Consider the following 25,534-nt stretch of genomic DNA (forward strand, 5'->3'; position numbering starts at 1 on the left):
TTCATGGAAGAAATTTTGGAAAACACATAAACAAAGTATTAGAATGAACATAAAAATCAGTCAGAATCCATTGTTAAATATTCTTAACATTTTAGTTTGTAACCTTTCAGTTACACATAGATACACACACATATGTACTCATATTATACACATGCATGTATAAAACTTTTCTTTTAACAACTATAACATCATACCATACTGTAATAGGCTCTTTTTAAAAACTCAATATGCCATAAGAACATTTTCATGGAAATATACAACTACATCATAATTTTTAATGGTATATGGTTTTCTGTTGTATGGATATTATCATGTTTTATTTCATAGTTTGCCATTATTAGGCATTTAATTTATTCCAAGTTTGTTGTTGTTATTTGTCTTATATTAAATGCAATGGAGTGATTAGTATCTTGTGACTCTTAACATTGGGTTAAGCCCAGAGATGTAGAACCTTCAGGTCAAAGGCTTTATGTGTATTATTGAAAATGTGGAACATTTCCTCTTGTCCTCTGGAAAGCTTGTACTATTTTCTGCTCTCACAGGTAGCATATGAGGGTCCTGATTCCCCATACCTTTGCCAGCACTACAAACATTATCATTTGTTTTCATCTTTGCTTGTTTCCTAGGTGAAAAATGGCATTTAGTTTTATCTTGCAGATCTGTGCACTATAATATTTCCCTGAATGTTTGTTAGCCATTTATACAGATTTTTCTTTTTGTGAATATTGTGAGAATTCAATGAGATTATAAGTGTAAATGACCAGGCTCAGCACCTGGTATATATTAGTCTATCTTTAAGGGTCAGTGTTCTTTTTTACTTAAATCCTTACCCCTTTGCAGCTTCTTTCCCAATCATAGTTCTAGTAGGAGAATACTGTAAAATTTTGTTTCATTGTTAAAGTTATTGCTTTTACAGATAGACAGTAATAAATTCTCTCTTGATTAAAATTTGGGCAGTGAACTTGGGCTGCCTGGCTTCATATCTGCCTTTTAATAGCTGAGCGGTATACTGTGTGATCTGCTTCACCTCTCTAAGCCTCAGTTATCTCATCTATAAAGTAGGGATAATAATTTTATCTCTTTATAATAAAGTTATAAGGGTTAAATGAGCTAACCGATGTAAAGCACTTACTACAGTGCTTGGCACATACTGTTCAGTATTTCCTCAGAGGTGGAATCTCTAAGAAGGTCAGTTTACTTAGATAATATGATCAAAGATTTAAGTGCTGAGAAGGTGCAAAGAGATCTTTAGGAAATGGCAAATTGTTTGATTTGAGGGGACTCTTGAATTATAGGCTGAGGAGTTTATTTTGATTCACTAAGCAAAGAAAGAATTTTAGTACTGTAGTTTTATTTCCTAGCACTGTTAGGTGCTTACCAGATTAAAATCATACCTTAGTTTTTTGTTTCCTTTTAGGGTATCAGTGTAGTTACAAAGGAGAACGTCAGAGGGAAGAGAAAAAGCAACAAAAGACTTTAGTAATTGAATAATCAATTTCTGAGTTATTGGAAGTTTGCTTTTCTTAGGAAAAATATACATGTGTTGCATTTTCTCTCAGTTTTAGCAGCTGAAGACGTTAGTAGAATAATTATATGTATTTATTATCTTCCATTTAGAATTGTTTACTTTGCTACATATAGGTAGGTACTGCTTGTAGGAAGCTGTAGGAACATTATTTTATGATAATGAACTTCCTTGAAAGTAGAAATTTATATTTAATTGTATTTAAATATTATAAATGATAACTATACTTTATTTTTAAATCCAAATTTATATTTATGCAAATGTAATAATTATATAAATTTAAATTATTTAGGCTTAAGTACTGGAGAAGAAATATACTGGTTTATTTCCCCTTTTAAAAATTGTTTACCCCAGTCCTCCATGTGAAATAAACATAACACAAAATTCATAAATGATTTTTAAATCTAATGATCAATTATTCTTTTTTTTTTTTTTTTTTTTTTTTGCATTACGCGGGCCTCTCACTGCTGTGGCCTCTCCCATTGCAGAGCACAGGCTCCAGACGCGCAGGCCCAGCGGCCATGGCTCACGGGTGCAGCTGCTCCGCGGCATGTGGGATCTTCCCAGACCGGGGCACGAGCCCGCGTCCCCTGCATCGGCAGGTGGACTCTCAACCACTGCACCACCAGGGAAGCCCCAATTATTTTTTTTTACATCCTAGTTTTTTTATTGAAGTATAGTTGATTTTCTATATATACATATTATTTTTCAGATTATTTTCCATTATAGGTTATTACAAGATACTGAATATAGTTCCCTGTGCTATACAGTTGGTCCTTGTTTATCTATTTTACATATAGTAGTGTGTATCCGTTAATCCCAAATTCCAAATTTATTCCTCTCCCCCTTTCCCCACCAAAGGTAATTTTAGATTTGGGGAGTATAGGGGAAAGTTGGGACTGTGGAGGGTAAATAAGAGGTAGCTTGGAATTTGCATATATATATTCATTTAACCATACATGTTGGTCATCTTTTGTCCCCCAGGTTACTTCCTTTCAGTCTGTATTCCGCTTCTGGCCATTGCTTCAGCAAACAGCTATGTGCAGGTGTGGTCTGACCATGCCTCACTCAGCTGCATCACTTATCTCCTGCCTTCTGCCCTGGGCTTCCTGCTGTAGTATGGGAGGGCAGTCTGAAGTGCTAGGGAGTTAACATTCTGGGGGGCAAACTTGACCAACAGCAGACCAGAGCTGGGGGATAAATACTTCTCTCTTGCAATTTCAGACAATTATGAGACACATAGTTCTTCAGAGGATCTTCAGTAGGACTGAGTTCCAATTGCCCACAGAAGCATAACAGCTTAATAACACATGCTTGGTTTAGTTGTTCCTCTTTCCCTGTTTCATTCTTCCAGGTCCTTCTCTTCTGAACTCGGTGGGGTCATTCTCCCAAATAAACCACTTGCCTGAAAGTCCTTGTCTTAGACCCTGCTTTTTGGGAGAACTAAAGCTAAATGATGAACACATTTCAGATGTATTTCAGAATTTTAAGGAGAATAGACAGCTTCTATTTTTTTGAGCACCACTGATGTGCCAGGTTCTCTATTTTTTTTAAAGAATAAAGATTAATTTTAACTTCCATTAAATTAACACATACATACAGTTTAAGAGGTCAGTAGCACAACATGGTATAATTAAACAGTAATCCCCTATTGTCTCCCTGACCGCTGTTATCCCACTTCCCAGAGGCAGGCAAGTTTAATTCTTGGCAGAATCTCTCCATTGTTCTAAATATCATCAATTTGTCAATTTCAGGCATTATTTATTAAAAGCCTATAATGCTGGATGACATTTTAGTTCTTTTACAGTTCCCACCCCACCTGTTCTACCATCTTATAATTATTTTTTATTGAATTATGACCCATGTTTACATTAATATAACTATATAAATATCATTCATTGATGATCCAACTACTATGGCTCCTTGTGTACGTTTTTGTTTCCTAGAGTATGTAACCATTTCTCATGTCTTTTTTTTTTTTTTTGTATTTCCTATCTCAGGCTCAGCCAGGCCTGCTGTAGAGCTGTCACTCTGGGACTTCCTCCTTCTTCTTGGGACTGTTTCTCTTCACAACTCTTCTATGATGTTTCCCCATTTCCTGGATTAAGTGTCCTCCACTTTGTTAGTTTACTTCCTAATTTTTTGATCATCTATTCAGTAACATCTTTTTTTTTTTTTTTTTTTTTTTTTTTGCCGTATGCGGGCCCCTCACTGTTGTGGTCTCTCCTGTTGCGGAGCACAGGCTCCGGATGTGCAGGCTCAGCGGCCATGGCTCACGGGCCCAGCCGCTCCACGGCATGTGGGATCTTCCCGGACCGGGACACGAACCCATGTCCCCTGCATCGGTAGGCGGGCTCTCAACCACTGCGCCACCAGGGAAGCCCTATTCAGTAACATCTTAAACAAGGATGGATGAATGGAAGTCAAAACATAACATAACATAAAATTCATAAATGATTTTAAAATCTAATGATCAATTACTCTTTTTTTACATCCTACTTTTATTTAGAATAAGAAATCAGAAACAACTCAAATGTCCAACACTAACGGATATGTTAACCTATTGTACATCTATGAACAGAATAGTATGTAAACAGCAAAACTATTATATGTAAATATATTTATTGACATCTGAGAAGCTGTTTATAATGTATAATTAAGTAGTGAAAAAATCTAAGCTATGTACATAACAAATCAATAATGATTCCATATTTGTAAGAAAAAAGTGTGTTTGTGTGTACACATACGAAGGGAGGAAAAAACTAAAATACCTTGAGGTATTATCTTGGCAGATGGGATTTCAGGTGATTTTTATTTTCTTCTTCATTAGAACCAGATGTGATTTTGAATTTTTCTATAATAAGCATTTATTATTTGTGGGACTGCTAGTCCATATGGCACCTTTGTGCATACTAGGAAAAGCTGTCCCTGCTTCTGGTGGATGCAGTACCACACCAGGATGCACTGCTTGGCCAGGCCATATAGCTTTTAGCTTCTACTGCCCCATTAGGTTTTCCTTTCTTCACCACCCCCCCCCATACTAAACAACAGGCACAACAGTACATGATAGTCCAGAAAACTTACCTAATAAAAATTATTTAAAATTAAAGACTAAAAGAAATATCACCTTTTAATACATCTACTCTGGGCAGGCTACTGTCCTGACTTGACCTCTAACAGGTCATCTGGGACCTTTGGGCTTGCTCTTCCTGCCTCTTCTTTTCTGCTTACCAACTCTGCTCAAATGCAGTCAGTCCTTCAGGATCCAGCTAAAATTACCCCTCCTCGTTTAAATATTTCCCAACCATTCTAACACATATGGCAATTTCTCCTGCTTCTGAACTTCTCTTGAACTTAGGTCAAGAACATGGATTGAAGGGAGTGGTGATGAATAGGTTGTACCTCACTTGCTAACTGCAGACAACTGGCAGTGACTTCTTAGAGCACAGTGTTGGGAAAGATTCTTGAGCTACATTTGGCCTCAGTGGGAAAGAAGATTGTCATTGATTATGAACCTTAGCGCTGCATGTGGAAATAGCAGATAAGTAGCATGTTCACATGCAGTTTCACTGCCTGGCTTGGATGTTAACTATTTCATGCATTAGTCTTGGTTTGACAATACAGTTTAAGCATCCAAGGTACTTTTTGTTGTTGATGTTTGTTTATTTTGTTGTTACTGTTTTTATTATCTACTCAGAATTTAACATGGAGCCTAGGTATGAAGGTGCTCAATAAATATATTTCTGTTGCTCTTCCTTCATTTTTGATGTTCGAGGTCTCTTTCTAGTATAATTTCCCTTGATCTGAAGCACTTCCTTCAGCAATTCTGTTAGATCAGATATACTTGTGATAAATTCTCTTAGTTTTTCTACATCTGAGACTGTTGTCTAGAGCATAACTTGAAAAATATTGAAATCTCTTTTCTTTCCCATGTAGGCCCTTTCTGTGACATGCAGAACTTCTTTACCTGAATAACTGTAAATAACTTATGATACATACCAACTTAGTGTTCACCTTCCCATTGGAATAAGCTCAGTGTGTATCGTAAGTCCTCAGTTGTTTAATATGTTCAGTTTAAACTTGTCCTGATGTAATGGATGCTCACTAACATTTGCAAAACTAATTAAAGAATCTTAGAACAGTACACATAAAATTGAGTAACCATAGTACACTTGTCTGTGCACATGATTTATAAGTTCTAGAGCAGAATTTATTGCAAATAATAATCAGATCAATAACTACTTGTTAAAAGCAAATGTCTGAAAACTACCATTCTGAACTGTGGTAACCAAAGAATATACACTTAGATCTACTAATTTGCAAGATATTTTCCAGTCAGGGGAAAAATGCTGAGAATTCTAACCAAACCTAGTAAGTTGAAACTAAGAATTCTAGTTTGGAACTTAGTGGTGATAGTCTGTGTTTTTGTTATTGGAGGTAAAATGTAAAAAAAATTAGGGAATTAAGAAATTATTTTTGCATACTTCTTTTCAGTGTACTTTTTAATTCTGCCTCCTTTCAAAGAGGTCAGGATAGAAGGATGATATTCTTATGTCAAGATATACATGGTATTTTTATTGGATGCTAGCCATTGGGCCAAGCTCTTTGTATGTATTTATTTAAAAAGTAGACTGACTTTCATATATAGGTGTTACAGTTGAAACAGATTTTAAGGTGGTTAAAAAAACTAACATCTGGGCTTCCCTGGTGGCGCAGTGGTTGAGAGTCCACCTGCCGATGCAGGGGACACGGGTTCGTGCCCCGGTCCGGGAAGATGCCACATGCCGCGGAGCGGCTGGGCCCGAGAGCCATGGCCGCTGAGCCTGCGCGTCCGGAGCCTGTGCTCCGCAACGGGAGAGGCCACGACAGTGAGAGACCCATGTACCGCAAAAAAAAAAAAAAGCTAACATCTGTAAAGATGTTTCTTGATTTTGAAAGTAGAATACAGTCCATTATTTAGTCTGTCATATTGAACGAGTAATTACTGAGTGACTTCTATATGCATGCCGATTATCTTCTTAATCTTTGGTTTGAACTTAAGAATGGCAAATTAGAGAAGGTATATATCCTGACAGAGTTATTTAGTTAAGTAGAAGAGTTGGAATTTGAACCAAGTTCTTCTTAGATTTATAGTATTACCACAGTTTTCATTCATAACATTTGATACCTAACAGAAAAAAGTCTTATACATGTGAAAATTTATCAATTATAATTTGAGATAGGAGATGTATATATTTTTATTACTTATAACTCAGGCTTTTAAAAACTTTGACTGCCATTATTAAAAAAAACAGCTCACATAGATTTTTGCTTTATGAGAAAGAGTACAAAATTAACTGTGATCTTATCTCATACAGCTGTAGAAAACTGCAGCATACTAATCTTTTAAAAGTGAATAATATGCTTTGTTCATAACCAAAAAACCTGTAAAAATTTTTATTACTTAAGAGTTAAACTCTGTTTTTCATAATTATTGTATATGTGCATATTTTATGTGGGTTAATACATATATCAATACATTACTGGTTATAAATACATTTAATCTTTTATTTCTTGGTCAGTGAAATGAGACATTAATGCTACTTTATTTAGTTACATGTATTATAGTTTCTATTTTATAACTAAATACTCACTGTATTTTGGCTTGCTTTATGAAATAGTTTTGGTTTATATTTATTTTGTTACTTTTCTACTTCCCATCCAAAAAACTTACTTTTCTTTTGGATGTCTTTTGTTTATTTAATATGTTGTAAAATATTACTTTTATAAGTAAATTCGTAATAGATTTTAGATTGATTTGATAGGGAATGATGAGAAAAATTTGCTTTTACTAGGAGAAGCAAGTGATTAAAAATATTTTTCTAAGGTAGTAGTTTGACAATTTTGATACAAAATATTGAGAGAAAGGAGAATGCCATCATCAAAAGGAATGCTGTTTTTTCAAAATAAATATCATTATTAATTGTGGCTCCTTGACCAGATTCCCTTAGACCATTATAAAACCTGAATGATCACTTTGGTGTAATTTGTTCTTATATTAAAAAATTTAAGATTTTTTAGATCTGATCTTACTAGGAAGGGATCAACTTTTTTAGTCTATTTGTTTAGAAATTTCTTAAGATTATATAAGCTTTATAATAGCAACACTTTCCAGATTTAGAGCATGCTTCCTTTGGCAAAATGATGAAATCTGTTTGCCACAAAGGTAAATCAGTAGCTTTATTTTAATTTTTTTTCTTGCCTGCCATGGTATGATTGATGTATGGCAACTTCTTACTGGAAGGAGAACTAACATTGACACTGACAGGTGCCACAAGGTTTATTTAGGACAACCTCAGTCTTCTCCCAGTTAGTTTCAAAATGTCTGCCTCATACATGTTGAGCCACTGAATTTCCTGCTTTAAAGCCTCATGTTATGCCAACATTACTATCTGTGCTGCCTCAACTACAAATTGGATGAACAGCCGGTGACACTTTTTCAATATTATTACATTAAACCAAGTGGATTTTGATTGATAACCTAATATTCAACTAATGCAAAACATCAATCATGGCAAGTATATTAATTATTTAATATTGCAGTCTAATTCAGAAATCGATGTGCTGCATGAGGGGAAGGGAAACTCATGGTTCCCAGAAGATTTAAGACAGGGAATGATTAAAAAAAGACCTGCTGTACTCCTGTGTGTTAGTTCGATACAAATCTTTATTCATTTGCCAATAATCTCTTCCCATTTTCCACTTCAGGACCATTTTATCAGTTTTGAGACCTATAATTGAATTAAGTCTGCTTTCAGCACAGGGCAAAAGGAGTTGCACAAATATTGATGAAGTCATGACAGGGACAACCCAAGAGACAGACCACTAAAGAGGACAGGCTTTATCCCATTTGTTGCCAGATCCTTCTGTCAATGTCTTGAATCTTGCCTCTCTATTTAAAAAAAATTCATTAAGAGTTTTGGAACCACTCTTAAGACTTTTGTATTTAAATATCTACCATAATAACAGATTTCTTTAGCACATTACAATTTATAGTGTACTTTCATATACATTATCTTGCTTATTTTTTCACAGCAACCCTATATGTTAGGTAAAACAAGTGTTAAAAAATCTTCACATCATAGGTAAACAATTTGAGCTTCAGAGAATTTGGATTATTACCCAAGCTCATTCAACTATTTTGCTTCTAGAACCAGGATTATACGTCATGCTGTCTAATGTAGTATTTATGTACTCATGATACTTTATCTGCATTGTTTTGAGATGGTCACTCTTCCTTGTCTTTCTGCCCAAAGTAAGACTAAATAAAGAAAACTGATTTTCATGAAGAACTTGTTGAAACTTTGGTGTCCCAATCTATGATACATATTAAGCTTTACAAACATGCAAACCTTTGGGATATAAATGAAAATTTCTTGATCTATTGTATCTTTTACTAGAAGAGAATGGCCTTCTTTTATGTATGTATATAGCAAAATATATACATATCAAAATATATATATATGAAGGGGGAAGTGGCTTAAATATATCTTGTCATTAAAGTCACTTTGCCCCAACTTTCTTTTGATTCATGTTTGCCTGGTTATATCTTTTGCTATCTCTTTTTTGGAAACCTTTCTGGATCCTTTTTGTTTTATGTCTCTTATAAATCGCACATTGCTAGATTTTTTTCATACCCAATCTAAGAATCTTCTCTGGCCTTTTTTTTTTTTTTTGGCTGCATTGGATCTTCGTTGCTGCATGCGGGCTTTCTCTAGCTGAGGTGAGCAGGGGCTACTCTTCGTTGCGGTGCACGGGCTTCAGTACCTGTGGCGCACGGGGTCTAGAGCACAGGCTCAGTAGTTGTAACACACGGGCTTAGTTGCTCTGCGGCACGTGGGATCTTCCCTGACCAGGGTTCGAACCCGTGTTCCCTGCGTTGGCAGGCGGATTCTTAACCACTGTGCCACCAGGGAAGTCCCTTCTCTGGCATTTTAATTCTAGATTGTTAGGTGACCTTTCTTTAGTTTTCTTTTTAGTCACTGATTACTAAGATTACAATAATTACTTTGTACTGTGCCAGCCTTTACTTGCTTTATATTCTTGCTTCTTCCTGATTTTATTTCTCTTCTTATTGCATTACATTCCTAAGAACTTTTGAATTTCCTGAGACTATGTATGCTGAAAATTCCTTTATTTTTCCTTTAATGTAAATAGCAGTCTATTCACTAAATATAAATTCTAGGTTTACAGTTCTTTTTCTTTTTAAACACTTTCTTTTGGAAGTTAATATGCCATTGACTAGCATTAGTGTTAAGAAGTCTCCTGTCAGTGCTAGTCTTCCTTTATGGAGGGGTATGCTTTTTCTTTCTGGAAACTTTTAGACTTTTCTCTTGATCTATAATATTACAGTCTTAATTATCCTTATATTATGCTTTGCTGTGGATTTTTCTTTAGCTGTCCTGTTCACTGCTGTGTGTACCCTTTCAATCTAAGATTTGAATATTTCTATATCTAGGAAATTTTTGTCATTATTTCTTCAAATAATTCTTCTCTTTTATTTTGTCTTTTCATTCCTTCTAGGATTCTTATTATATAGATGTTCATACTTCTACTCCTGTTTTTAATTTTATCTCTTGTTTGTTCTGTCTTTCATACCTTTTCTATGCCTTCTGGGAGAGTTCTTCTACCCCGTGTTCCAGCTCACTAATTTATTCTTGGTCTGTAGCTATTGTGCTTTCAATTCATCCTCTGAGTTTCTAACTATTGTATTTCTAATACTCATTATCTCATATTGATTCTTTTTCATAACTGTCTTTCATATTTAATTTCTAAAAATCTTCCCTTATCTTTGAATATGTTATCATATTCTTGCTCGATCTGTTTTCTTTGGATGAGGTTGCTTTCTTTGTTGTTTTTCTGTTCCTGTGCCTACACACCTCAAAGATCTTAAAATTTTCCTTGTGGGTTTCTCTTTTATTTTCTTGCAACATTCAGCTGCCTTGGCTATTAATTTTAATCTAAGGAGAGGAGTGAAAGTCTAGGCTCAGGCTTGTGCTCCTCCAGGTTAATTGTTCTACTCTGGCCTCAGTCAACCACTTTTCCATTGTGTCCTCCTACTTTATCAAAAACAACCCAAAGCAAAACAAAGCGAAATAACCACCTACCACCCACCACACACGTACACACAGCTCCCAAAACTATTCTTCCAAACAGCAGCTCACTGTTGCAGTTGCCTTCTTTGAGTGGTATGGAGCTGGGTAGGACCACCCAGAGACCTGGGATGGTTGCTACTGACTCTCTATCTAAGCTTGTCTTAATGATGGTTAGATGTCAGACTCTTATTAGTTGAATACATACTCTGATTCAGGCACTCCATTAGATGCTGGGATATAAAAATTAGAAAGATGTAATTCATGTCCTCAAGGAATTTTCATTTTAGTGGTTGTCAATGGGAAAGTAAATACATATTTATAATAGTGTGAGAACTTCGTGATGTGAACACATGGGGAGAGTTCAGTACCTCATTTATGAGGAAAAGAGGTTTTCCCAGTGGAGGTTTTGTTTAGGTTGAGCTCTGAAGAATGTTTTTATATTTTAGATAGTTGAGGAGGATTAGAGGAGTCTGGGACAAAAGGAACATCTCAGGTAGAGAGAGTGAGTGGTTCAGTGATGATTAAAGCAAGGTTAGTAGTTTGTTATGGCTGTTGCTGCCACTTTCCATGTGATAATAGCTTTGGCAAAATAACAGAGGGAATTAGTAAACTGGAGTATAGTAGTATATTGTGGATTCTAAGAAGGGAATTGACATAATCAAGCTTACATTTTACAAAGATCTTAATGTATTATGGAGAATGAATTGACATGGGGCTAGGCAGAGGTCACTGAGACCCATTAAGAAGCTTTGCAGTCATCAGGGAGAGAAAAGATGATGGCCTAAAATAAGACATAGCTGTGAAGATAGAAAGAAGTGGTTAAATCCTTAAGTGATAATTAAGGACGTTGGATAGCCAAGACCTTGGGGTTGATTACATTTGTTTACATTTGGTAGCAAAGGAAAGGGGCATGTGTCAAGGATGATGCCTAGTTTTTTTTCAGGCATGCCATTCAAAATGCATATTTCCTAGAATTATTTAATTTAAAGAATCACTTGGAAACATAATAAAGCAAAACCTAACCAACCTTTACTTCCTCCCTCCCATTCTCCCTCTCCCGCTTTCTCCCCTGCCCTGTTCTCCCCCACTTCCTCCCTTTCTTTCTTTTTCTTATTTCTTTCTTATTTCTTCTTGATTCCATAATGCAAATAACTCAGAAAACTGGGAAATTTTCCCTAAGTTTGTGACGAAGTCAGTTAATAGCAAAACCTACCCTGAGATGAAGCTGTTTATAGTCTTTGTTTATCCCACTTTGTGTGGACATTCATATGTTTCTTTCAGAATTATTAATATGTATGATGATGAGATGCTTCTTCAAGCCTTGCTGTCAGTGTTTTATGACATACACTATATGTACCTTATTACCTTTCTTAAAATCCAAAATACTGTAATGAAGCATGTCTAACCCCAATGGTTTCAGATAATGAATTATGGACTTGTACTTTGAATCTGAGCATTTTTGTTCTTTTATATTGTAGCATTATTTTCTAATAAGAACCATGATGTGACAATGTAGCCATGGGGGAAAAATTAAGTAGATGTGTATAATATAGTATAAATATACTTGGCTCCAAGATAGATTGCCAAGTTCAGGTACAAAACAGTGTGTATAGTATGCTTCTGTTTGGGTTAAAAAGACGAAGAAGAAGAAGAGAAACACACACACAGCAGCATGCATATACATGCATAGATTATCTTTGGAAGGACAAACAAATAACTAATATCAGTGATTGAGAACTGGGAGTCACTGATGGGAAGAAGATTTAATTTTATTGTAACCTGTGTACATACACATAAATACATATTACACTGTCAGATGTCTCACTATATGTATTATTCTTTTTGTTTAAATTGCACAAATGGTTATATGAGAATTTCCTTGTGAAAACTTAAACATTCATCTGACTTCCAGCTCCAACAGATACATTAATTTTATAATAATAAAGGTAAAAATAATTATTTAAGTAGCTATTGGCCTTCTCTGACACCTTGTTACAATTTATTTCTGTCACTTTTCATTAGGACTGCATCCAGAGAATGTTTCAGAAATCCTTAAATTTTTAAATGTTGAATATATAGCATTGCCAGAAGCAGAAAGCAGAAGAGAGAATGGCTAAAGATGAGTACTAATCAGTAGACAGTGGAATTTATTCCCAGTATGCCAGACTGGGCAGTGAGAGCAAAGGTTGGAAGCCATGAGTATAGTTTTCAAGCAGTAGAGCCAATGGGAAAAGATAGGGAAGTTTGAAAAGATTGTATAGCAAGACAAAGGAAACAGAAGTAAGTAGATTTTTGGCAAAAAAAAAAAAAAAAAAAAAAAGACAAAATAAAGAGAAAAGAAATAAAATTGGGGCCCCTTTAGAGAAAGAAAGAGGTATGGGGAAAAGATTAAACATTATGAATGCAGTACTGTTGTTGGATGTTTCATAATTATTTTCTGCAATGTGGTAGAAGTATAATTTTATGTTTAAACAAATAAGGCGTGATGTTAATGATGGAATTCAAATACTGCTTGTTGGAGTGAGAAAAGTCAAAGTCCATTTGTCACTAATAAATTAGCATTGACCAAAATCAGGAAAAATATCTCACTATTGCCATATTTCACCAAATGTGTATTTAAATTATCTTTGCTACTTGCACAGTTATTTGTATTTTTAGTTTCATCAGCACTCTTTTTTAAAGTGAAAAGCAAGAAATTAAATACTTAAAATATATTGTGATATTTGATGTTTGTGTTTCCATTGGTGATTTTTTTGCTTTTAAATATTACAGTAGTCCTAGGTTCTGATTTGTAGTGGGCACTAAGTTGATAAAATTAATGGTAGGAAAAAATTTAAGATTGATTTATTTAACTATGTACTCACAAACATTCTTTTTGTGGCTATTTTTTTATATAAAAATGCACCTATTGATGGATGGATATTTGATAAAACAAATGTAGTAAAATGTCAATTGTAGACTCTAGATGGTGGATAGAATCTGTATGTTTGAACATTTTCATAATAAACATTGAAAAAACATAAACTCTAATGAAAAAGCTAATGTAAAATAAAGATAGTGTGCAAATAGTAAAATAACACATTTGATTTCTTTTTTGTTCTCCACTGACTTTGAGAAGTCTGAAACATTTTTTCTACTAGACGATTTTAGCGGTAGTACTATTAGATATAAATAAATTATCTGTTCCATAAGGAAATTGTTTTGCCCTTAAAAACAATGTTATTGTGAACATTAGGAAAGATATATGAAAAAATTATAAAGGTTTGTAAAATATTTTTGAGGTAAACATAAATTATAGCAGACAAGGGTTTAACAACTATTTTAAACTTTTATTCTTCTATTTTAGGGAATCTGGAAGCATCAAAGCTGGATTAGAACATCTGGTAAGTTCTAATTTTCTCTTGAACATTTGCATCATCTTTGATATCTGCATTCTAAATGAACACTTTTGAATGAGCTTTGAATACCTTGTATTGAGAAAGTCAACCATTTCCCAAAGGGTCAGCTTACTGTTATTACGTGAAGGCACTTACATTTTCATTTATCTTATCATTTCAAGGGAATTAAATTTTTTTTTAAATTACATTTTTTTCTGATGTAGAGATGAAATAAAATGGATGACAATCCTTGGATTGATGATTGCTTTAATTATAAAGAAAAGTGTTTGGTGTAGAATTTTTGGCAAATCTTGATCTGACAAAAACAAGCTTGTGTTTTAAGAAAAACACAATCAAATATTGCATGCATAAATATGGTATGTTTTAGCAATTTAACTGCTTTGAAAGAAGTGCACAGCTTTGTTTTTCCTGATGTCTTTGCTTTATGAATAATGCATTGGTTTAAACTACATTCAGTTTTAGAATATAAAATAATTGAGATGCAAAATTTTTGGTTTAAGTAAACATTTTTAAAACAAGTAAAATTCCAACTGACTTAACATTAAAATCTGTCAATTGATCAGAAAATTGGAAAAACTGTTGTATTATACCAGGTCCAAAATTCATTGAGCTCACCACATTGAGTGTTCATTACATTAAGTAGTTCATTTAAACAGAGCATTATAAAGTCATGCTCTGGTTTCTGTTCAAATCCAAACATTGAATAATTAATGATAGAAATTCTTTTGTAAATACAATCTAAGTACTTTTTTAATGCAAGACTTCATTCATATATCATATTGTAGCTTTGTTAACTATTAATGTGCTTTTGTTCTGCTCCCACAAAGCAAACAGTAGCAAGAGGCAGCTTCATTTTTATTTATAGTAGTTTTAGAGTTAGAAAGGATTTTTGGTTTTTCTTTCAATAGCTAAAGGAAACTGAGGAAACCTAGACTTTTTAAAAATGATAAAATCATCCTAAAAATTACAGATTATTAAAAGCAGAATATAATAAACCAGTTAGAAAAATTGAAGTAGATTTATTTGTCCAGAGTAGAAGTAATTAAATAATATTGTTATTCTCATTATTAAAAATTATTTCTTGAATCCCTGTTTATCACTTCATAGAGGCACATGATATTTAAGACATACATATGGACATCAGAATAAAAATATTAATCTAAGATATCTATGCCAGTATCAATTGGCAGCTTATAACAAGGAAGAACAGCTAACATAGTTCCAAAATGAGCTCTCTTTTATACTTCTTTTGTAAATTACTATTTAATAAAAAGACTGTATATTTTCTTGGTTCATATTCATCAGTAGATGATTTAGATTCTTTTTTTTGTTTAAATTCCATATTTTTTTAATACTCACTAGTATGAACTTACATTCAGTGACAATTTCATGCATTTATACTCTACTTATAATCCTATGCAGCAGTGGTTTTCTAACTGCCTTGGGCTGCCACTAAGTCTCCCTAAAACAGGTGTCACTCCAGACTTCCACTGCCCACTTTAGCCAGAATAGTTCCCACTTTCAGTTATTTTGTATACTTTTAAACTTTTAAAATAAGATTTCATCTGAACAAAGAATTCTTCAGCTAAAAGTGTTTAAAAACCTTTTCCATTTTTGACTCTGAGTTATATTTCATTTTATCTGGGTCATATACATCAAATGTATTTCAAAGATAAGGCATTTTAGGGATGAGAGAGCCATGATTAGTACAACAGGTAGTGGAAGTAGGTGATTTTAATGCATTTTACTTGTCATTCAAATTCTGTAACTTGACATTGTAAAATTGACCCACTGACTGTGAACTATTAATAATAATATGAATACATGAATACATATTATCACATATATACACATATATATTGCTTTGTACACTAATAATATTCAGTAAAGTCAGTGATATTCTTTATAACTGCCTAAGAAGGAAGTGAACTTAAGAATTCATTGGTTGAGCACAAAGAAACCTGTCTGTCTAGCAACTGTGGGCCCCTTAGGTTTGGTCTCTCCACTTTCCAGCTGAACAGATACTTATAACCCTTGTCTTCTAGCACATGTACCCTTTCTTTGAATTGTCTGCATACCAAATACAATTAAAGTATAGATTCTAATAGATTGATTTTAAAAAATATATGGTGTTGGGCTTCCCTGGTGGCGCAGTGGTTGAGAGTCCGCCTGCCGATGCAGGGGACACGGGTTCGTGCCCGGGTCCAGGAAGATCCCACATGCCGCGGAGCAGCTAGGCCCGTGAGCCATGGCCCCTGAGCCTGCGCATCCAGAGCCTGTGCTCCGCAACGGGAGAGGCCACAGCAGTGAGAGGCCCGCATAGCGCAAAAAAAAAAAAAAAAAAGAATATATATATATATATATATATATATATATATGGTGTAACATTAAAATGAGAAGAACATCCCACACATTTGGAGTTAATTTCTTCTTTATGTACCCTTCTTGTCTTTTCAAATTTATCTGGATTATCATAGAAAATTAGCATTGTTCTAAGAGAAGGTGAAAGCCAGTATAAGTTTAAATGAGTTAAGAAAAATGGCATGCAGTATATTTGTCACAAGAACACATATATGGTTGCACTGTCTTTGTACTCTATTTATGGGCTCTTCTTGGTATATATAGTTATCTGTAACAAGTGTGGGTGTATGGAGAAAAGAATAAGATAGGTGGACTCTGTTTCCCTGGAACCTCTTCAAGGGCCAATTCATTTATTTGTCACAATCTCTCAAGCCCTTGATTCAGTCTTTATTCTATCATTCTTTTCTATTTTGCCAACTTTTCCTGGAAACTGTCCAGCATGTCATTCTTAGCTTAAATTTCTTATAGTTTACTCCCCAATACCGTTTTATTTTTCTTCTCACAAACTTGTGTACTACCCATAAAGTCTATGTCTGTTTAAAATTCTAGACAGAACTTTTGAAGGTTGGTGCCCTGACATCCATTGATGATTCTTGCCTGATGATTGCAAAATTGAGATTTTTCCAGCTCTACCACGCCCCCTATATTTAGCAGCCAGCATTCCACTCTAAGGAAAAGCCCATCCTTCTTTCTTATTTTCTTTACTTATTGTGAGCAAAGACTCATGACTAGGTTATTATCAGTTACTTTTCTTATTGGTTTTGACACTCAGATTGTCACAGATTTGTCCAGAGAATCTTCTTTAAAGATGGTTTCTGGGTCCTTTCAACATACCCCCCCCTTTTTTTTTTTTAAGCACGTCCTCATTTTCTGATACAACAAGATGTTTCAGGCTTATCTTATACCTTCCCTGTCCCACTCCCAGAATCAGCCGTTTCTTCAAATTACCCTATTCCATTTTAGAGGAAAATGGTATTTTAGGAATCAAGGTCTGGACATGTGATATGCTTATTGTCTCTAGGATTTCATTACTTCTAGGACCTTTCAGTGCTAGATTAGATAGTTAAATAGAGGTAGGTAGGTAAGTAGATAAATATTTTTAAGAACGTGTGAGTCATACTGATACCTCCAATTTCAATCCAAACCACAGAATTCTTCCTTGTCCTCCTCCATTTCATATTTGTATTTCCCTTTATGTAAAGGGAGAACCTGGACTCCTAACAACACTAATACATTTACCCATTTGCTCAATCATATAATATACATAAAATAGTTCCAGTACAACTATATATTTTGAAAATAAATAAAAGATTTCAAGATTTATTTGTAGTTCTTTTTCCCCTTGAGTGTAGTTTATTCCTTTGAAATATAGTGGTGTTCATTTGTTTCCATTTGCATTGAATTTTAGGTGCCTTTGTTCCCATTCTTATAGATTTAATTATGTTTGAATATCTATAATGTTAACATGCTTCCAGAAGTTAAAATATGATACACAGTAGTATCGTCAGAGAAGTGTCACTCCCTTCCTTTCTAGCTATTCTCTATTCCTTGTAGGTAGCATATTTTATTAACTTCTTGTTTATCCTTCCTGTGCTTTTTGTAAGATTATGTGTATATATATGTATATGCATATGTGTATGTATTCCTATTTCCTGTTTCTTAATAAAAAGCATATTGTAAGGAATTCCCTGGAGGTACAATGGTTAGGAGTCTGTGCTTCCACTCCCAGGGGCCCGGGTTTGAACCCTGGTTGGGGAACTAAGATCCTGCAAGCCTTGCAGCACAGCCAAAAAATAAACAAATAAATATTTTTTTAAAGCATATTGTGTATACTTTTTTCTATTTTGCTGTTTTCACTTATCAGTATATTCTGTAAATCACTCCATAATTACTGTTTGTATCATTATATTTACTATGTTTCTTTCTCTATTTAGCTGTGTCTCCTTTATTAAGATTTTAGCCCAACTTGCATGCCTGCTACACTTTCATAGATGCTGACAGAAGACACAAGATTCCCTGCGTCAGAGACAAAGCATTTTCTTACTAACAGCACAAAAAGTAGCACGTACTTAATGGTTGTATAGGTTCCTCTTGACCCCCAAGTCTCATGGGGTGATGCTGCATACCCAGTGGGTTTGTGTCATCGCTGAGGGGCTCCAGATTTAGGAGTTTTTTAAGAAGCTGTTAGAAAATCTGCCCAAACTTTGCCCAAGAGAAAGATATTACCTTTATTATCCTAGTTAGGTAACAAACATACCTTCTGGCCCAGGGGGAGATTCTGTCTCTATCTTGCTGTTTGGTATACTGTTTGCTATACCAAACATCTTTGAAAAGATAGTTTTGAACAAAGGCTGATGGCTAATATAAGATGTACAGAATGTTATGGAGAATTGTCTCTGAAGAGCTATTGTAATTATGATGATGAAACTTAGGAAGGTTTGCATTTTTGTTCTAGTGGTTACCTTTGTATTTATACCTTTTATAATGGTTTTAATCCCCCTTGTTCCTGTTTAACCTTATAGATGACATCCTTTGACTCCCACCTGTTACCTTCATTATAGACAATGCTCCTGTTTTATTTTCCCTTTCTTCCTTTTCCTCCCATTTCTTCTTGCTGTGTTTTTGCTACTTTGTTAGAATATAAAATGTTTGCATACTGTTCTTCCACCCATGCTTACGTTGTTTTAGAATCACCTTTAAAATTAAATATATTAAATATTTGCCATCAGTTTGTTTGCTGATATTTCCCCATTTATCTCCTGTTTGTATAAAACTCATCCACTAGTATATTCCTCAGGAAAGACTCCTATGTACATTATTCTCCAAGATCGTGTACATTCCAAGCTGTTTTTCTGGAGTCTTGCCACTTGAATGACAGCTTGACTGGACATAAAACCCTTCGCTTATAGTTTTTTCCTTGACTTTCTTGAGATATTATTCTTCTCTTGATGTCTCTGGTACCAGCCTTATTTTTTTACCCTTATGAATAATTAGATTTTTTTGCCTTGAGACATTACCATTTTTCATTGATCTTGCTTTTACTAGGATAATTCTCAAAGTTGATTGTTTCTGGCTAATTTTTCTGGGCAATTTCATATGCAGACTTAAGTTTTCTCATGTCCAGAAATAATTTTCATGGATTATAGAATTAAATATTAGTCCGTTCCATTGTTTTATTTTCTTCTTTAGTGACTCCAATATATAATCTTTCTTTGCTTATCTTCTATTTCGGTCCCTTTCTCTCTGACTCTTTTTACTATTTTACTTTGTCTTTATTCTCTGAATCATTTTTCTGCTTTTATTCAGTATTTCTTATTAAATTTTCATTCAAATTTATTCTTCTTTGTGTACCTTATAATGTATTTTCCATACCTGAAATATTTTTCCTTCCATTTCTGTTTTTATTTTTTGAATGCCTGATTCTAGGTTTTCTTTTTGTTGTTTGTCCAAATAAGTCTTGTGCTTTGTAGTTGGTTTTAGGGGAAGAATTTTCATCTACTGAAATGTTTTAATTTGCATTTTCTAGTTACTTCTTATAGTAGCTTTATATGGGGGTGATTTGATTTCTTTCTTTTCCTTTCTTCCCTTCCTCCCTCTCTCCCTCCCTTCCTTCCTTTCTTCCTTCGTTTTAGAAATCCTAGACATTTTGTAGACAGGGTTCCTAGTTTAAGGGTGCCTTCTTCTGCAGTACATCGAAGCGTAATTTCTCTAGCAGATGATGATGGGGGTGGCAGGGATGAAGGGGTTGGCATGTCTTGTTTCTCTTTAGCAGTTTGTTTCTTACTACTTTCTATCTTGTCACTGACATGTATTCTGTTTACCTGATTTTCTCCCAGAAGCAGCTTCCTGAGGCTGCCTCTTCTGGTCCCACTCCTTTTCAAGCCCCTTCCCTCTAGCTGGTGCTATGGTAACACCAAATCCTAGGCCTGTGTTCACTATTTTGGCATTTTAGTGTTGCACTTTGTTTTTCTGTAGATGATTTTTGTTTGTACTTCCAGTTATGTATTAAACTTACAGCCATTATCAGGGGTGGCACAGGGTGGGGTGTCTTTGAAAAGTTTTGCCTCAAATGAGAAATTCATAATGAAAAATGTCGGAAATCAATGTTGAATAGACCTTGAATCCTCAGGAGTCCTCCTACAGAAGTCCTGCCAAATGGTCAGCAGAATTGAATACAAAACATCTCAGAGTTCAGTGTCCATATCTATTTAAGCTTAGAGAAAATGAGTGGAAACATTGCTTATAATGTTGTGCTTAGATTTTATAATGAACTTAAGGAAATAGTATTTTTTATTTGATGACGAATCATATACAAATTAAAGACCTTCTGATGTGACTCCAGTGTATGTCTGTTAACACAGCAGGGTTGAAGGAATGGAGGTGGGTGGTTATTAGATGGTGATGTTGCTCCTGACTTTTTTTTATTAAAGATGCCCTAGGGTGTGGAAAATTGACTCTTAAGTTCTCTGTATATCAAAGGTAGCTGACTCCATATTTTTCTACCATCCTATGTTTTTAAATTCTGGATAATATAGTGAGTAGTAACCCTTATTGAACTATGTAATAGGGGGTTAAAAGATTAACTTTTTAGAGTGTTTTTAATACAGTCAAGTAGGTGACATTAATGTGCATTTTTATTGTTACAATTATAAAAGTGTACAGGAGATAGAACCTTGCCATTTGATTATAATATAGCTATGATTGTTTTATTAGCAATCTATAAAAATAATGCTATCCTTTCCTCTTGGGAGAGGGATTGAGATCTGAATATATTAGGTTGAGCTATATGAAAAGTTGTCACTTTTTTTAGGTCAAAATAGTTTTGTGGGTTGTTTCTGGCTTGAAAGGACTGCTGTGCCATGCCCTTTAGCAGGGAATGAAGTGAATTATCCTGATCAGTATGATATTTCTAAACTTCCCTTGTTCTCTTTTCTGAAAAGTCAAATAACTGGAGGTGGGTTTGGGTGGGGGGACATGTTCTAGGTCAGTGCTTCACCATCTTTAATGTGCATATGAACCTCCTGGGGATATTGTTTAAACTCTGGGTCTGGAGTGGGACTTGAGATTCTACATTTAGCAAGCTACCAAGTGAGGCTAATGCCGCTGGTTCACCAGAAAGAAAAGTACATTGAAAGGCATTGACTTGAAAGACGTGTCCGATGAACAAGGCCCTCTGAATCTGATGAAAAATCTAGATGTTCCCCCGTATACTCATTGAGTATGATTCTGCAACCTATGAATGATTAGTTGGGCATTCATAAACCCAGAGAGACAGACACTCCACAGGTTTATACAGGGTGAACATTTTCATCATCTTACTCTGTGAGAGTAGCAAAGGGCTAATTTTTTTTTCTTTATTTGGGTTCTGGATATTAAGTTGTATATTTCAGGGCTGGAGCTGGACACTAGGACTAATAATACCTTGTTCAGCTTGAGGTGGAAAGTTAAACAAGTGATGATAAATCTTTTAGTAAAATGGGTTACAAGTATTTACAACTTTAAGTGGGATTTGCTTTCTATTAATAGTTGAATAGCCAAAGAACTCTGGAGCCATACCTGTGGGATTTTTCTCCCCACAGAGGTCTCATTTATGTTTCTTATATTGTATAACATTTGAGAGTGATGACCTACTTGTCCTTGTGGTCAGGCAACACAGTCTGACCATTTTAAATGTTGAAAAGCAACTGTCATTAATAGCTTGTTTAGCCCATCAGTGGTTTGTAGAATATAGTCGCTGCTTGCCAGAAATGTAGGCGGGCTCTTGCTATTACATGCTCATCAATAATACTACATTCTAATAAAAGCCCTTTTCTCTCTGTTTTAGGCTATTTTGTGTAGAACTCGCAAATAAAACGGCTGTATTTCAGTTCACAGACTAAAGATTTTATTTAATGCAAGCGTAAATACAGTTTATGTATTATTGTTATACTTTTGAGGATGCATGCAGAGGTTTTGAACCCTATTCTCAAACAGAGGTTATGAACCCTATTCTAAAGTCACTCATCCTTTGTCTGTTACGTTTTAAAATACCTGTCTTATTTTAATGTTTCACCAATGTGTTCCAAAAAAATATTTTTGACATTTGTCTAAATGAGTTTGAGAACATAGTTATCTCACAATACACTGATGTTTCTTGTACACTGTATATATTTATTAAACACTGATGAAAACTATTATCTCATATCCTATTTAGGGACTTTAATGTAATAGATCCCTCTCCTCCCAGCATTTTAATTTTTTTTTTTTTTTTTTTTTTTTACCTAAGCTGATATATATTTGAGGTTTAGGGTAAATGTGCATTTTAAAACAGACACTTTCCTTAAACTGTGATCGTGAGATAAAACAGCATGAAGTTTTTCTTCTTTCTGGAAGATGAATTCTATAAATTTTTCTCTCTTTCCTTTTAGCAAACAAGTGTGTCCTATGAATGTGTGCAAATTAAAATACCTTTAATGTGGATTAAATATTAATATCGTGTTACTGCCTTGATTTCTTAGGCAGTTTACAAGTCCTAAGTCTGGGAACCGGCTCACATTTCAGTCAGAAACAGTACCTTGTCAGTGACCCATTTCTCTGAAACATTTTGATCAGTTACAAGTTTATTAAAATTTGCTTCTGCAGTAAATGATTAATAAATATTATCTAGTCAATCAAACAGCAGGAACTTGGGCCCTTTTTCTACCCTTTCTCCCTCCCCTCTCTTCCAAAGAAAGATCTGTTGGTTGTTGTTGCTTTTTTAAGACACGGTGGTCTTGGTAGAAAATGGTGGCCAGTTAGCTTTAAAAAAAAAAAAAAAAGACAATATGTCATGTAATTTTCATGGTACTACTAATAGTCTCAGATTTATGTTTAACCTAGATAAAATTTATTTTCTGACTTTTATGCACATGTGCTTATTAAAGCTTTATAAAGTAAAACCAAATATTCTAAGTGCATTAAATACCCCCCACTTCCCATTATTCAAGAGTCTGAAAGTCAGGCCTTCTCGAAACGATGAGAGTAACTGAATATTGTATTCGGATGTTTTTTATATTCTAGTTCAGGATACCATAGGGTTTGCTTCATTGCAGAGGACCCCACAAGGTACCTGGTAGTTATTTCATGCTTTTCTCAGGATCTAAGGTCTGTAACTGCAGAGAGAGAAGTAGCAGCAGAGGTTACAGGGGTTTCTTTTTATTTCTCCCATCAAAGCATTAGGAGTTAAGATGGAGAATGCCTTTGCCACAGTGGTATCTTTGGCCACACTCACTACCATTTGTCACAGATTCATAGCATCTGTATTTAACTTTAACATACATAGTCTGTTTATTTTAGGAAGAGCACAGCATGAGGAGCTGGGAGAACATGATTTTACGGTGTGACCTCCAGCAATGCACACAACCTCTCTGTTTCACTTCTTTCATTTTTCTCCCTATTCATAGGCTGTTGAAATAGTGTGTGAAAATTTGTAGAAGCATAGACTTTCTACAAAGTGTCATTTATTTTACAGAAAAAGAAAAAAATCTTATCAGTTTCAGTTACGTAAGTAACTTCAGATTGCTAAAAACAATATCTCAATTCTAATATACTCACAGTAAGCTGTGAGAAAATTTTGTCCTTTGTCTGCTCACATCCTCTCCCCTTTAAAAAAATATTACATACTTTTAAAAGTTATAAAGTAATACATGTTTATTATAATGGGTCAAAAACTGATAGGTATATAAAGAAAAAAAATGAATATATTTTCTATCTGCCACCAATCCAGTGTTAATAGTTTAGTACCCTTCTTACTGTACCTTGCTCTATTCCCAGATGTACATATATAATTATACTTAGCTTTTTGTTTTTTTATAAAATAGACTTGTACTATGTATGATATTTTACCACTTGCGCTTTTTATTTGTTCAGTGCTGGATACAGTGTACATATCTACACACATAAATCTGGTTTTTGCTAGAAATATCAAAATATTGGAAGTTAATACTATTACCATTTTATTTAATGTATTCATAGGGGAAGTTTGAGGACTATAAAATTTGCATTTTAAGGAGTCAGTGCAGATTTAGTTTTAGTTCCACTTTTGATTACCTTGATTATAGTATATGAAAGAATGGGCTATGATGAAATTTACAGTTATCAGTAGAGGAAGGAATGGGTTACTTTATTTAAAAAAATCCTATTTGATATTTGCAAAAAACAAATAAGTAAAGATAATTAGATTAGAAAAGGAACATGTGACATCCTTATATGTGTTTCAGGTTTATTATAGACTAGTATTTTTTTAATCAAAATTTTAGCATAACCCTGTGTGACATTTATTACAATCTTCAATCTTGGTATTTATCATATACTATATTTGTTGACTCTGTCTTTTGACTGAATATTCAGCTTTGTCCTCCTTGCAAATATTGAGTACGTTTTTATTGAATTGTTATGAAATTGAAAGAAAAGTGCATTGATAATATTGTTTGGGAAAGTTATCCCAATTATTTTTTTTTAAAGGTGAGAGGGATTCAGTTTATTTTTAAAGTCCTTTGTGCCCACTGAGTGAATGGTAAAAACCAGATGCTGAAAGTTTGAGTTTACAGTAGAAATCATTAGTGACTTCTCTCCATGACCTGGATAGATATTGTTTTTTAAGTGAGCACATATGAATATTACTGCCCAGGAAAATAATTACTTTTCCATAGTAGTTGTTGTTTTTGTTTGGAAAGGTAGCAGAGTGCTGGAAAAGCACTGGGTTAGGACTGAGTGAACTGGCTCTAAGCCCTGTAGAGGATTCAGTTTGGTCCTATTTAAAGTAAGGAATATGAACCAGATGTTTTCTAAGGTTCTTTCTAGCCTAAAATACATGATTCTAGAAAGAAAAAACTTTGTATGCTTAGCATATAAAGTGTTGTATCCTTAAGTTACTACTTTAGATTACTAATTTAGTGGAGATTATCAAAATGTACTAAGCTGTGTATAATGGAGATTATCAAAATGTACTAAGCTGCGTATTGTTACACTAGAGAATCAAACAATTTTGTGTATTTAAAATTATGTATACATAAATCAATTTTATTCAAATTCATTTTTGGGTGGGAAGTCATATTAATATTACTTTATTTGTTTAAAAATTTTTAATAATATTTATG

At 34.2% G+C, this 25,534-nt stretch overlaps 1 protein-coding gene across 3 annotated transcripts in view; it reads left to right on the plus strand.

Moving 5' to 3' along the window:
• The window catches only part of RSRC1 (arginine and serine rich coiled-coil 1), a 449,373-nt gene that overhangs the window by 193,895 nt on the left and 229,944 nt on the right, over positions 1-25,534 (plus strand). For all 3 annotated transcript variants that reach the window (XM_060099069.1, XM_060099068.1, XM_060099067.1), the window contains one exon: positions 14,006-14,042. In XM_060099069.1, the coding sequence (XP_059955052.1) occupies positions 14,006-14,042 (37 nt within the window). The remainder of the gene's footprint in view (positions 1-14,005; positions 14,043-25,534) is intronic.

This window comes from Mesoplodon densirostris, chromosome 5 (assembly GCF_025265405.1).
Source record: "Mesoplodon densirostris isolate mMesDen1 chromosome 5, mMesDen1 primary haplotype, whole genome shotgun sequence".
NCBI classification, from domain to species: Eukaryota; Metazoa; Chordata; class Mammalia; order Artiodactyla; family Ziphiidae; genus Mesoplodon; species Mesoplodon densirostris.